Source organism: Struthio camelus, chromosome 3 (genome assembly GCF_040807025.1).
Source record: "Struthio camelus isolate bStrCam1 chromosome 3, bStrCam1.hap1, whole genome shotgun sequence".
Taxonomy (NCBI): domain Eukaryota; kingdom Metazoa; phylum Chordata; class Aves; order Struthioniformes; family Struthionidae; genus Struthio; species Struthio camelus.
This window is the reverse complement of record NC_090944.1, coordinates 25,003,483-25,018,040: the sequence shown is the minus strand read 5'-3', so window position 1 is coordinate 25,018,040 and position 14,558 is coordinate 25,003,483. Positions and strand designations below refer to the sequence as shown.

At 45.6% G+C, this 14,558-nt stretch overlaps 1 protein-coding gene across 3 annotated transcripts in view; it reads right to left on the bottom strand.

Moving 5' to 3' along the window:
- Positions 1–14,274, bottom strand: part of ADAM17 (ADAM metallopeptidase domain 17) — a 36,605-nt gene extending 22,331 nt beyond the window's left edge. Inside the window, exons 1-3 of one of the 3 annotated variants that reach the window (XM_068937207.1) lie at positions 13,409–13,562; positions 7,837–8,067; positions 692–824 (exon numbers count right to left, since the gene is read on the bottom strand). In XM_068937207.1, coding sequence (XP_068793308.1) covers positions 692–824; positions 7,837–7,930 — 227 coding nt within the window. In that variant the 5' untranslated portion in view covers positions 7,931–8,067; positions 13,409–13,562. Of the gene's footprint in view, positions 1–691; positions 825–7,836; positions 8,068–13,195; positions 13,563–14,014 lie in introns of those variants that run through there. The other 2 variants (XM_068937208.1, XM_068937205.1) reach the window with 2 other exon arrangements.
- Between the last annotated feature and the right edge of the window lie 284 nt (positions 14,275–14,558).

The window sequence follows — 14,558 nt, the reverse complement described above, 5'->3', positions numbered from 1 at the left end:
GTCCGACGAACGAAATCAGCCTACTCTTCTTAAGACAAACGTTATTCTCACACCCCCTCTCCATTTCAGATTCGCAATTTTAGCGCTCCAATACCTGTAAGGGACTTTTCTGACACTCAGAGTAGCTTCTCTAGCACGTTTGTGCCTGCTTTCTTCTACCTTTCCCTCTCCTTCCACCAATGTTTATAATTCCTTTTGGGGGGGTTGGGGGGTGGGAAGGGGGAGTTGCGTAGAACGGGAAGTTTATACTCAGTGGGAACAGGATTAAACCTCCATGAAAACAGCTCTCAGGCAACACAATACAGCACACACGTTCCTCAAAGGAAAGGCACAGATTTTCAAGAACCAGAGGGAAGTCAAGAAGCAAGACAATGTAGCCAAGTGAAGTAAAAGTGAAATCCAGCCCAATTAGCGGAAGTACTCTACGTGAAAATAAAGGAAAGAACAAAGCAAAAGAAATCTTTAATCAGTGCCATTTCAACAAAAAAAAAAAAATGTGGCTCAACATACTGCTTTGTCTCCCCCCAGGCTCTCTGAAGTCATATAACCATGCAAATCACTAACTTGTGAGAACTAGCCAGTCATGACAGAAAGCATAACTATTTCTGTGTTTTGAAACTGTGCATTATTCATCACAAAAAATGAAAGGAAACAGTAAGTTTTCTTTTTTTTTGGCTGATGATTTAATTACCTTTGCAGAGCTGAAAAACTTAAGAGTCTTTCTACATGTGTCTCAGGCTGGAGGTCCCTCTTCTTCAGTGAGTGTTGCTGGATACTAGACTGAGAAAGGATGTCATAGTCTGAAAGCATGGATTCAACCGTATCTGAAAGAACAACAAGGAGAGCTGTATTGTTTCAAAAGCCTCTCACAAACGCACGCATAAAGCAGCAAAAGTAATAGAGCATCCCAATTCAACAGCAAGAAGATCATAATTGGCTCTAATTTTAGAATAACTATTGTACGTTTAATCACAGCACGAGACAAGATATGGTCCGAGAGAGAAAAAACAAACAATTTAATTCACTCCCTATATCAACTTTAGGGCAACCAAGTCACCATTTCTATTGCTACAGCTGTGCAGAGCATATGCCCTCCCTGGGTACCTCTTGGAAACGAGATGAGGGAGAACATTTCCCATTTCTCCAGAATGAATCACTCTCCCTATTCATCTGCTGTTTCTCATCCGAATCTGAGGAAGAAAAAAATTTAACTCTGGAAACTTCTACCAAATTCAGTGCAGATCAGGACTGAATTTATTACCTTTCCACCCCACATGAGCCAGAAAATAGATGGTTGCACGGCTCACTCAAAAATAACTGGCCTAGCACTTCATACAAGACATCTCCTGGAGCCCCCGTCTCCCAGGACGTTACCTCCCATCATACAGAACCCCCTTGACTTCCTCATTCAGGACATGAAAACTTGTTTAGGGGAGGGAGATCAAGAGCATGAAACCGCAGGGGGAGTTGCACAAAAATTACGAACTCGGGTCAATATTCTGATGCTGCTGCCACAGCTCGCAACTGCACAAACACCTCCGTCAACCTGTATTCGCTCTTGCTGATAAAGCCTCCAGTAGGTCTCTTAGGCAAGGGACAAGAGAAAGGGTTTAGCTGTGCCTTAATCAACAATGAACCCGTCAGCGAGAGAGCTGCAACTGCAAGTGCCAGTCTCCAGCTCTCTGTCAGGGGCAGATGCAAGGAACTAAGAGTTGTCCAACAAAAAAAGGCCAAGAACTAACAGGGGGAGGAAGAGCAATATAAACAGACAGGAATAGGCCTAACAGTCATATACAAGAAATTTGACATAAAGGATAGGCTGCCTTCTTTCTTTTATATTTTTAAGCCAGCCAAGAAGCATGATAAGGCAAGGTGAAACCATGGCACCCGGTACAGACAAGTCCCCTACAAGGAGCGAGCGGCAACCAGGGGCACTTGTTATTTGGCAGGAGAGATTTTTTCCCCCGCCTCAGAGAGAGTTAATAATCACAGGGCCAGCTTTAAGGCGAAGCTGCCAGCAGCCAGACCTCGAGCAAGCTTGCACACCTTGCGCCCCAGGGCCAGGAGCACGGGGCGGCGGGTCCCCGCGGGGCCCGGCGTCCCCCAGGGCAGGGCCCGCCGCGCGGCGCCTTCGCGAGACGCCTGCTCCCTCCTCTCCTCGCTGCGCTTCGAGGGCACGAGCAACCTAAAGCAGACACGACAGCGCTACAGAAACGGGCTTTTATTAATAAAAGATGGCCTTCCGTGGTTCTTCAGGGCCCCAGACCACTAGCTGGCATCCACCTAACCCCACACGCTTTACTTCAAAGCGAGCAACGCCACGAGCAAGCCGAGTTTTACCGGCTCTTGTGAGACAAGCCAGGATTGCTGAGCTGAAATGTAGATCGGTGTCGCTCCCAAAATAACTTTAAATATATATTTTCAAAGCTGAAGCTGATACTTACTCCCAAATACATATCTCAAGGCCCCAGAAAGACTTTAAGACACCTATCACTATAACTTCTTCTTCCTTTTTTTTTTTTTTAAATACAGATAATCCTCCCCACTTTCCCCCCACCCTGTATGTGTGCGCACGCGTGCGCGCACTGAAAGTGGAAAAGCTGAAGAAACAAAGCAGCAAGCACCTTGCATCCCCTCGGTGCCGCAGCCAGCACACTGGCAAGGCCACATCCTCCCCAGCCGACGGCTTCCTGATCAATACACCAAATACGTGCAGAAGAGCCAATGCACCAACCGGGTGCGTTTGCTCGCACCAGAAGCCACAAAGCAGCCGTTCCCAGGCTGCTCCTACCGAGCTGCCCCTCCCCAGCTGTTTAGCAACACAGGAAGGGCTGTGCAGTTGCAATTTCCTGATTTCTGTTTACAACCCACAGGTTGAGGGCACCTGCGATTGATCACCGTGCGTTTCAGGGTATATGTGAAAGCAAGCCTCCAACACCTTCCTCGCGCTGTGTTTTTCCCCTGGTGTGGCAAACTGCTACCTTCAAGGCAGTGTCTTGAGCATCAGCTTGCTGCACACGGCAGAGCTGCTTCACAGGAGTCATACAGTGCAAAAACACCTTAAAAATACACCCCCCCCTCCTTAAAAAAATATATATATATAACTCACTGCTTATCATATCGCATCTTCTCTCATTCAGACCCACTTGGGAGGGGGGAAGGGACAAGCGGGGAGAACGAGTTGTGAAAAAGCTCGTTAAATTGTCTAGCCCTAAATTTTTTAATTAAATCTTAAGATTCTTTCACCACACTCAGCTAAAGCAGACCCCTCAAGCAGCGTGAACGCTGATCTACAGGACACCGAACGTCAGCTCACGATAGGGAGCAGGTGCGTGGTGCGCGGGCCATGAAGCGAGCGGTCCCATGGCAGTGCTGCTCAGGGACTCGCTGAGCACCAGGTCTGCCCGAGGGGCACAACCCCAGCTGCCAAAAAACTACTTCTGCCGCTCACCAGCCCCGTATGCAAAGTACAACTCCGCACCAGGGGAAAGCCATGCTAAAAAAGCAAAGGGCAGCTGCCGCCATGGCGGGGCAAAATGACTCATGTCTTGGTTTCACGGCAAGAGACCTGAGAAGTCTGCTACTGAAACTAGTTTTTTATTTGGTAAGCAAAGGGAACTTCAGAAGTCCTACCCCACCTCAACATACACAAATACCCTTCTGGAACTGCCTTTCAGAGACACAGGAAATAATAACAAGACCTGCAGAGTTGATGAAGATGAGTAAGAGGACTCTGCTAAAGTAACAAACGAAACAGGACACTCCTAGTTCCTGTAACACTGAAACAAGAATGCACTTGTTAATATTTCCTCTTACCCTTCCTGAATTTGTTTGCTTTTAATTTTACTTGCGACACTTAATTAGCTTTTAAGACTTGCTGCTGCTGGACACAAATCTGTAAACTAATTCAGGTATTAGACAGATGTAGGAAAAAAAAAAAAAAAAAACCAACATGCAATGGTAGCACACTAAAACCAAAATTTTTCCACAGTAAATTTATACCGTGAAAATGAATCCATGCTCATGGTTTATTCAAAATAAAAGGTGAAGAGTCATTATTTTAACAAAAATACAGAGCTGTACAGAGCCCAACTGTACAGCATGGATGGAAGCCATAGCAATCAAGTACTTGACTTCTTTTTGTTCAAATGTAATAACCTTTTTGGCATTCCTTCTTCATTATCTTCACTGTGGTCCAAGAGTCATTTCCCCTGGGTTTCTACAACACAGAGCTGACTTAGGTTTTCCCAAACCGCTTTCCTGTGGTTCCTCCCCTTCCGTCCTCTCCTAGATTTTTGAATTCTTCTCTTTTTGGAGGAGGACAGCTTAATTTCATCTGCTATCCTCATTAGATGTTCCTTTTTCTATGACAGCCAGTCTTTGTCCCTTTTGCACCCTTTTTTCCTGGGGGGGGGGGGAACCCCAGAACTTCAAGATATTCACAGAGGCACTCAGTTTATAAGAGAAGCAGAGAAAGGAGATGGGTGACCAAAGCAACACTCCAAAGTCCTCAAGAACAGATCCACAGCAGTGACTTCTCATCTGCTTACAACTCTGAGATGACCAACTATTTCCTCCTTTTCCATTACCGTAAATCAAGGCTAAAAGCAAAACCAGACTTTTAGTATCACTAGACTTCACAATTAGACTTCGGTACAGGAAAGTAACTTTTAAGTAAATTACATGCCAACACGCATTGTGTCTGACTACTCCATCAGCAAAAAACTCCAGAATGTGCTGAGCAACAGATCAGGTCACTGGAGTCAGAGGCCACTGCGTATTTTTAACGGAAGAGGTTTTTCTCCAAGTATTCAGCTACCAATTGAAATACCAATGGCATCTTTCTCCAACCATCTCAGCTTTCACAAGCAGAACAATAAGTTCCCATGGTCTCGCACCCAATCTATTGCCCTGAAGGCAATAAGTAAGATGTGGCAAATGAGCCATTTCATAAACAACATTCTTACGAATTACATTACCTATATAAAGATTAAGCTTGTCTGGAAGCATGAAATTTTAACCCAGAAGATGTAACTAACATTTTTTAAAACCTCTTCAGGGTTATTGATGATAGAAAACATTTCTACTTAAAACCACAAAAATCTAACAATATTTTAAAATATTACTTTCAGGAATTAAAAGTGACCACAAGGGTATCACAGGAGTTTACAGGAATTACTATGGCTATTTCTCCCACCATCCCAAAAGGAATAAAAACGGAAAAAAGTCTTGTGTGGAAAGAGATGACAAGCCTGGAGACAGCAGTCCAAGAATAAGCACAGCAAACACACTACGGGAGGAGTCTGCTCTGTGACTGCCGAATCACACAGCCAAGTCAGAAAAAAGCGTTCTTGCCCCTATTTCGTGTGGCGCTCACTGAGTACAACCTGGGTACTGAGCTCCAGCTGCTTCCCAGTGGATATCATACACTCAAAAGCTTGTCAGCTGCTAATTAATAACAACTTATTCTGATTTAGTTGGGGAGTGACTGAGTGGTTGAAGGGCTCCATATTCTTCACTAAGTTTTCAAAAGATAGTCTTCGTACATAAAAAATGTTTGAATTAAAAAAAAGAGAGAGAGAGAGAGAGAGAGAGAGAGAGACCAAACACAGCCACTTCAAATACTACTCATAATTTAAGTCGGAACTGAGACCAGGAAACAAACTGGAATCTAACCGTAACCACATGAGTTAAAGCAAGTCACCGTCACCCTACGTAAAAAAGCTGCACTTGTTTGTGATACCAGCAAGTTACTATTTGCAATACAGAAGTATTGTTTGACCGAGATCACCGTTCCTGCGAGCGCTAACGGAGGAGAAGGCCAGTCAATTCACACCGGAGTCAGATATATAAAAGGACTTTGCAAGTCAGGAGGTGATGCAGTCAGGCCCAAATGTTTATGGATACCTCCTCTCAACAGTTTACATTGGTTTTAGGAAACTGTTACGGAAGAGGACATGATGAGAAGAGCCATCTGGGGGAAAGCTGTTTGCTACATGTGCTGTCACATCTTCCTCCAGTGCATCTGGTACCAAACCATTGCCAAAGACAGAAAACAAAGCGAACTGGAGCTCTCCAATCCTGTGCGCAAAAGCCCATACTTCCAGTGGCCTGGATACATTGCACGTATGCGTTTCCACCAAGGAGTCTGGCGTTGTTTTGCTCGGTGAGTATACGCAAACAGAAGAACCGGTGTGAGAAAGCAGTTCAAGCAAGGACTGAATACCTGTCAGAGGCTTATAAGACATAACAGGATAAAGTTTTACACTCTGTTTAAACATATTTCTAGACAAATTTGTTAGTAATACTGGCCAGCCACATTGGCGTTACTGAGTGTTTAAAAGGCATGCGTCTGAATTGATCCCAACAGCACCAAACTTGCTAAACCACATCAGAAGACAAAGTGCCTGGATGCAGTTAGTCACCAGCTCAGCGCAGACAAGGCCCCAGGGTGCAGTTACCCGGCCATCTCCCTGCAAGGTAAGGTAGGGTGCCGATTTACCCTGCATCAGCTGCTCTACCAAGCACGCTTTCCCTGTAGTGACACAAGGAAAGCTACTTCAGATTTACCACGGGTTCAGAAGTGCCCAGTGATGCATACTCTGGAAAAGCTAATAACCTGAAAAATACCCTTTAACTCATCTCAGAAAACACTTGTTTGTATAGCTATACCTTTACACTACTCCAAAATTTTCCCATATAGTAAAACGTTCACCTGTTTCCGGACAGTATGAATATTTCCTTAAATGTACAAATTCTATGTAGCAGAGACCATACACATAATTAAACTATTTCTGATTATTTTGGATTAGGTTGAGTATCCTCAACAGCTTCTCTTCCTGATTTATACATTACTTTACACACACAAAACTTTGCAAATTTTCTCCTTCACTAAATACAGCCTTAAACAGACATCAGAGAAATGACACTTATGCAGTTTGATCTACTTGGTTTAATAACTCAGTCTCTGCCTTATTAGCGAAAGCAGAGAGCACTTTTTGAAAAGAGAATGCAATATGCTGCTCAAACATTGAAATTAAAAAAAATAAGGAAGCCACATGAATGATCAACCTCACATTCAAAGTGAAACCAAGGCAATACAGCTGTCTCATCTTAACCTAAAACGGCATCATATGACTTGATGAGCAACAACAAAAAAAAAAGAAACAATAAAAAAAAATCACATGCTTTCACATATCCTGCAGACAAGAACGGCCAAGTCACAGGATGTAGTCTTCTTTGGAAGAAGTAATTTGTCTGGCTTTCCAAAAAACTGACAGCCTGACTACTAGGCTTACATACTACACCACAAAATCGTGCTGTTTCACAAAAAAATCTGAGTGGAGTAGATTCTAGGTAGGGACTAATTACAAAATGGGCTCCACTCGTGAGACCCTCCCCCTCAAATCTGACTGCATTTCTTCTCCTTTTGGATATGATTTTGGACTTGTTCAGATGTGGTCTTCCAAAATTCAAGGAATGTTGTAGGTACTAAAAGACAGAACTTTCCTTTTTCAGATTGTTACTGGAATTGTAAACTGGTCAATGTGGAGGATATCAAGTACTTGCTCAACCTATTAGCTGATGGATGGGTGGCAGCTATAGTGCCTCCCTGCATAATAATGGATCCTCCCCTCCCCTGTCCATGTCCCCGTTGAGTATAGTATATAATATTTTGGTAAGTATAAAGGAGGAAAAAAAGTGCAAATAACATATAGTAATAGCACCACAGGACAAGAATGGATACTGCAAACAGATGTAGGACACAAGCGACAGACATAAACACGGGCTAAAAAGTGTACAAGCTGTGGGCTAGCAAGTAGTATTGTCACGTACATCTGGGACGATGAAGGACATGAAGAAGATCAGATCCATGTACCGAGAAGGCCGCGGGAAATCCCCCAAACACACACACTGGGAAGTGGCACATGAAATTTGTAGGACAGAATGGCAGGATACACCACGTTCAGGCAAAAGGTTAACCAAGCGCCACGCTCCTTTCAACAAAGGATTTTTGCTCAGTCTGGGGAACAGGTAGACTCAGATTCCTGCAGTTCATAAAAAAAGCTGAAAAAAAAGAAATTCACCAGTTTATAACAGATGTTAAATATAAACTTCTATCTTAAATATAAATCTCTTCTGACTAGTAAATGTCCAATTAAATCCTGGCGCAACTTTAGAGTTCACTCAGGGGAACCCAGGCCTAAAAAGTCTGCTCTCCGTGTTTCCTTGCTCGGCCCTCCTAACCACAGGACAGAAAGCCACTGCTGGGGTTTTTGCACACAGAAGAAATTTCAGTTTTAGAACAGTGAAAATGAGATGAATCACTGCTGCCATCAGTGATGAAAAGCAGCAATGAAGCTGTCAGTTTTTACCGTGGGAGAGGGAAGTCGGGGGGAGGAGGGAACACCTCCACAACCAAATCTTAAATGCAAACAAGAATTTTACTTGTTGGCTACTTATAGGTCAGACCAGAGTGGTAATAGAAATAAAAAAAACACACACACCAACCAACCACCACCCTCCTCCTCACACTAAGCACATGATTATGTTGTCATTTAAAAAAAAAGAAATCTTGCAACAGTTAAAGATAATTCTTAGTAACTGGATTTAACCGTAGTCTTGACACTTTTTTTTTTTTTTTTTGCTGCCTTCGAGTACTTCTATCAGGCATTACAGTTTTATCACATTCTCTTATTTTTTTCAGTTGGACCCATTATGACAGATTCACATGAACAAGAGAGAAAAAACAGAGAAATATACTTTAATACCTCTGCAGAAAGTACCTCTATAGAAGGTGCTAATGCACAATACAAAATTTTACACATTGATAATTTATTTACGTTCAATAAGGTCTTGTCTACATGAAGCATTTGCTACACTGGAGACCACATGTACAGAAGAGTATGTCTTTAGCACTCTGCTTGTAAGACTCCCTATGTAAAACCACTGGATCCGCAAATGCCTGCCACAACTTTGAAACCACCGCGCAGCATCCTGGCCAGGTAGCACATGGTGCAACATTCTGCTATTTGTTGTTCGATTCTGGACTTTCCCCGTGTGGTACGCTGTGAGATACACAGCCAGGCTTTGGCATTTGGAGTTAAACTGAAGAACTAGCACAGCCTGAAATAGCCATGGTGCTTCACAGGATATTAAAAAGGCATAAGAAACAGAAACAAAAAGGCAGACTGTGCTAGGAAAACTGGTTACATTAAATCTTCCCTGTGAAGATAAGGCCTAAAATGGCTATCAAAGTAGCAGTCTGTAACATCACTAGGTTAAAAAAAAGATCCAAATAGAATTATACCTAGAAAGAATAGAAAGACTGCCTTTTACCTAGGTATTGCCTTGGTCTCTTATAGATGCTTCAGCCTAGAAGGATGAAGTTTAATCTCCTGTAAGGATTTTTTCACTAATTGTCTCACTGCACACTCTTGACACTGAAATAAACTTCCAACTCCGTAACCCTTTTACAGATGGTTAAGTTCTTGGCCTTAAAGACTTCCTGTGTTTTGCAACATTTAAGTGTGAAGCATAATTCAAAACCAACTGAGAATTGTTTTATGTCACCTTCTGTATCACGCAGCTCCTCCAGCTTATTCATCAACACCACTACCATTTTTTTCATCCAACAACTTGTAAATTCTAGTCTATTGATGTTTATTACAGGTTTGTACTGAATCATTTATACTGGGTCCTTTCTTCAGCCAATGCAGTTCACTGATGGTTGTGCATTGTAAAGGAGCAGTTTGGAGAATAAACAACTTAAGCCCAGGTTATCTGCTTCAGATTTTATTGGTGCAATACAGCAGGCTGAAAAAGACTACCAGTAAGTGATTCAAAGAATATATCAGCTACCCAGGGAACAGGAAAAAGCTGTCATTTATTTCCTTCAGTTCCCTACCTGGCTAGTGATAAAGAGATCTCTTCCAAAGCACATGATACTAGAATAAGACACATTTTACGTATAGCTAGACTATATTCTGGGCAATGCAGTTCCAGATATACGCTGCTTAGTGGCTGCACACTAGTAATATCACCGTGCTGTAAAACAGATTGAAGCACAATAAGAAAGTATCTTTAGATACAGTGATGCATTCAACAACAGTGAAGCTCGGTATTTGCACTGCTGTTCATTACAAGTACACTAAGCCCTGCTATCATTCAGATATGTCTAAGCTCCAAGACAAACAGCATTAATATTTAATACTTATAAAAGGTTATCTTAGGAGATAAAGGACAATAGGGAGAAAAATCTTCAGAATGAAAGTTGACATTAATTTTTCAAAGGTAAAACTATAATAACAGTCATTATAATGACTAGTACAGTCACATTTCTTCCAGAAGTGAATTCCCGCTGTTAATGTTACAACAGAGAGCTTGCCTTCAGATCAGCTAAAAAGCGAAATCAAACGGAGGTTGCCACTGTATTACACCTTCATCTTCCACCTTGAGCACCACCCCTGCCTCCTCCTTCGTGAAGGGCAGCTACCTGGAGAGTCACGCTGGGCTAACTCCAGAAGCTGACCCAAAGCAAGAAAACAAAACGCACGCACAGACACCCTACTCTCTACCAAGAAAAGGGTGATAACTCCGGTGGTTTAGCTCCACGAACGTGCCCACAAGAACAGGGACGGGATTCACAAAGCTGAAGAGAGGTGCACTGCAGTCCCCATTTATATCAGTTTAAACTGTTAAAGCACCACACCCTAAGATTACCCTAACTGAAAGATGCTAGGAAATGATCCACGTTTTTCCATTCAGTTAATCTATGCCTTGTCAAACTCTGTTCTTCACGGTATAATCATTTTTTTCCCTTGCTGAAAAAATGTACTTTTAAAGAAATAAGCAAGAAAGTCTTTAAAAGAAATCACTAAGGAATTGTCAAGAATTACTGCTTTAAGATATTGCTTGTCGTAAAGCTGAACTATATCAGTTTGTAGAACTCAAACTCCAGACTTAAACAGGACTCTCAAAACAAAGTAAGAGAAGCTATTAGAAGGAAAAAAAAAAGATATTTCAGAGAACAAAGCTGCACGTAAAATGAGAAAATACACAACTCCAGCAAGATCACAGGAAAATGGGCAAAGTAATTTTGAAGAGTAGGCTGTAAATGGCATAAAACTAATGGTTGCAATAGTCTTTATTATATCAAAGGTAATAACTCAGCTAAATAATCAAGGGGGCTTGTCAAACAACTAAGGCACAGAGAATCCAAGAACGGATGCCAAAGGCCAATACCAAAAAGCAAAAGAATAACCGGCATTAGCATTCACTACAGACGAGGTTAAGGTTCCCCCAGCAAAGCTCGTCTTGATGGGATGAACCTAAAGAATTGTCTCCGGTTAAAGACTCAAGAGGCTCTAGAATAAACCAGTAAATCGGGCACTAAGTCACCAGTCTTGTCTGAATCTATTCACCCAAGAGTTAGAAAGCCCTGGAAGGTGAAATTGGGGAACTACTAATTCTGGTACGCAAATATGTGAAATTGGTATTGTTACAAGAGGAGAGATAGGTGGCAGGTGCAGCACCAACTTCCACAAGGGCTCCAGGCATGATCTAGGGAACCAGTCAACAAATACGCTCGACTTTCCTGCCTGACAAATTGGTGAAACAAACAGTAACCATAATTCATACTTAATTATTATTACTATTAGACCTACGGCTAAATAAGATACTAGGAAACAGTCTACATTACTTCCTCGAGAAAGTAGTGCCTCAAGTATTTATCAGCTTTCTGAAAGGATCGAATGCATGAATAAATGTAACACAGCTAATGGAGCGTACCTGGCTCTTCAAAAATTTGGACAAGCTCCCTCAGAAAATGCTTTTATAGATTCAGCTTACTGAATGACATACCAACAAAATGTTTGAAGAAATTCTGTACTAAGTGTGAAATAACAAGGAAAAAAACCTCATTGTATACGTGCAAAGGTTTCCATAACAGTTATTACCACTAAAAAAATTGGACTATTAAACAATACAAAATACCAAAAAATTACTTGAAGAGCCACCAAAAACAAAACCAAAAGCATTCATTACTATGCTCCTGTACAAATTCATGGTACCTTCATATCACAAATACAGCCTGTAGTCCTGGTCATACGTCTCAAAAAAAGATCCAGTACAAATAGAAAGTGTATAGACAAAGGTAACAAAGATGATTAAAGTCATGAAATTGTTCCTATACTAAGCATTATTATATAGACTAATATTTTAATTCAAACCAGACAAAGGAGACAAACAATACAGGTCTGTAAGCCATTAAGAGTGTGAGGAAAACAAATAATCATCATTTCCGTGATTAAAAAAAAACTATAGAATATCCACAGAAATAATCCAATTTTAAAAACAAACAGAAGAAAGAAGTTTTTCCAGTACTTAATTGAAAACCTCACAGCCCAGGCATGGGGTTATAAAGGCAAAGAGTATAAAAGCCGTCAGACAAGAATCACACAAATTCACACCAGGTAGGTCCTTCACACAAATTCACACCAGGTAGGTCCTTCAGAAGGTACAAAAAGCGATGGATGAAGACGCAACCTCCGCTTTAAGAGGTCCCTAGCCCAGCTGAAGTGACAGGCTATGCCAGGAAAGAGATTCGTCATTCGTTCCGTTTCTGTTACGCTTCCTGCGGTATCCACTACCGACTCCTATCCTTACCGCTTTCCCGCAGCAACTGCGCAGAGCCGAGCTAACCTGGCACACGGCAGAGGGGCAGACAGCAGTACCTGCCGGCAAAACTGTCCGAGAGCCGCACAAAGAGAGGGCACTCGAAGGAGTCGCCGCTGGCAGCACCAGCTGGAGACAAGACATTGGAGGAATGGGTAATAAATGGCCGTTGCTTCTCACAACTCATCTGCCAGGCCAGCCGTGACCTTTAAAAGGCCACGGTAACGTTCGCTTTTTGTACGTTTAACGCATTTCGCTCAGTTTCAACCGCCAGGCTGCTCTAGCCCATCGCTTCCCAGTTCGCTCACGCTAACGCAACGTAACTCTGTCTGCAACTGCACCGCTCCGAAGCGGGCGTTTACATGTAAAACTAAGTTTACACCGGTCAAACAAAACAACAGTCTTCCTCCATGTTAAGCTTTCTAGAAGTCAGACTCAGACCAAATAGCTTCAGGCTCTCTCTGTAACTCGACTCTTCAACCAGAGCTACGAAGGGAAGTCGTTTATGTGATTATCCAACCTTGACATAACGCAAACTGCCACAAGGGAAATTCCTTAGCGCATCTCGAGCGCGAAGATACAGCCACCTCCTTGGAGAGGGCAACGTCCCCCCAGCACTCGGCACCAGCGATGCCTTCGGCCCTGCAGGACCGCTGCCCCCAGGAGAGGGGACGGGGCCCACGCCGTGCCCAGCACCAGCCCCCCTGTAGGTCAGGCGCTCCCGAGCCCCCACCCGCTGGCCAGGGGCAGGAAACCCAGCTGGAGGCCGTGCCACGGTGTCTCGCCGACGACCTCGCTGGGCCTCGAGCGGAGCCCGGCCCGGCGTCCCCCAGCTGGGGCAGCCATCCCCACACACTGGGGCTGCGGCCTTCCTGCCTCCCAGCATCCCCAGACCCCCCCCCCCCCGCCCCTCGGCAGTGGCCTCTCCCCAGACCCCCCCCCCGCCCCTCGGCAGTGGCCTCTCCCCAGACCCCCCCCCCGCCCCTCGGCAGTGGCCTCTCCCCAGACCCCCCCCCCCGCCCCTCGGCAGTGGCCTCTCCCCAGACCCCCCCCCCCGCCCCTCGGCAGTGGCCTCTCCCCAGACCCCCCCCCCCCGCCCCTCGGCAGTGGCCTCTCCCCAGACCCCATCCCTTTCCCCCGCCCCACACAGCAGCCGCCGCTACCCCAAGGCAGAGGCGGGTACGCCACCACCCTCCGCCCCTCAGCAGTGGTCTCGCCCCCATCAGTCGCTGCTGTCCCCGGGCAGGGGCGGGTGCGCCCCTCTCCCCCCTCCCTGCTGCAGTGGTCCCTCCCCTCCCCCCCCCCCCCGCGGCTGCCATGGTCTCGCCCTGCCCCTTACCATAGCGCTGCTGGCGCGGCGGGCGCCCGAGCGCCTCCAGCCCGCCCGGCCCCCACAGCAAGACCAGCGCAGGGACCAGCCACAGTCGGAGCCTCATGGTCCGAGCGCGGCTGCCTCCTACTCGCCCGCCGCTCACATCCGGTCTGGGAGACTTCGCCCCGTGGCTCCCCTCCCGCCTGCGTCGCGGCCCCCCTCACGCCGCGCCGGGCCCGCCGCCCTCCAGGGCCCGCACCCGGAAGCGCGGCTGCCCGCGGAGCATTGTGGGCGCGGGCGGGGCCGCCATCTTAGGCGGCGGGGCCGGGGGCGGGGAGCGGGCGCTGGAGCTGGAGCGGGGGCGCAGCCCGGCAGGGCGGTGGAGGAGGTTGTCCCGGCCCGGCCCCGGCTCCTCGGGTCCCGGCGGTTCCCGCCCCGCGCCAGGGCAGGCAGTGCCGTGGTGGGAGGGCGCGGGGCGCGGCAGCCCCTTCGCCCGCCGGGGGCGCTGGCCTCGCGGGGTGGCCTGGCCGCGGGGCCGCCGGCGGTCTGCCGGAGCGGCCCGGAGCTCCCG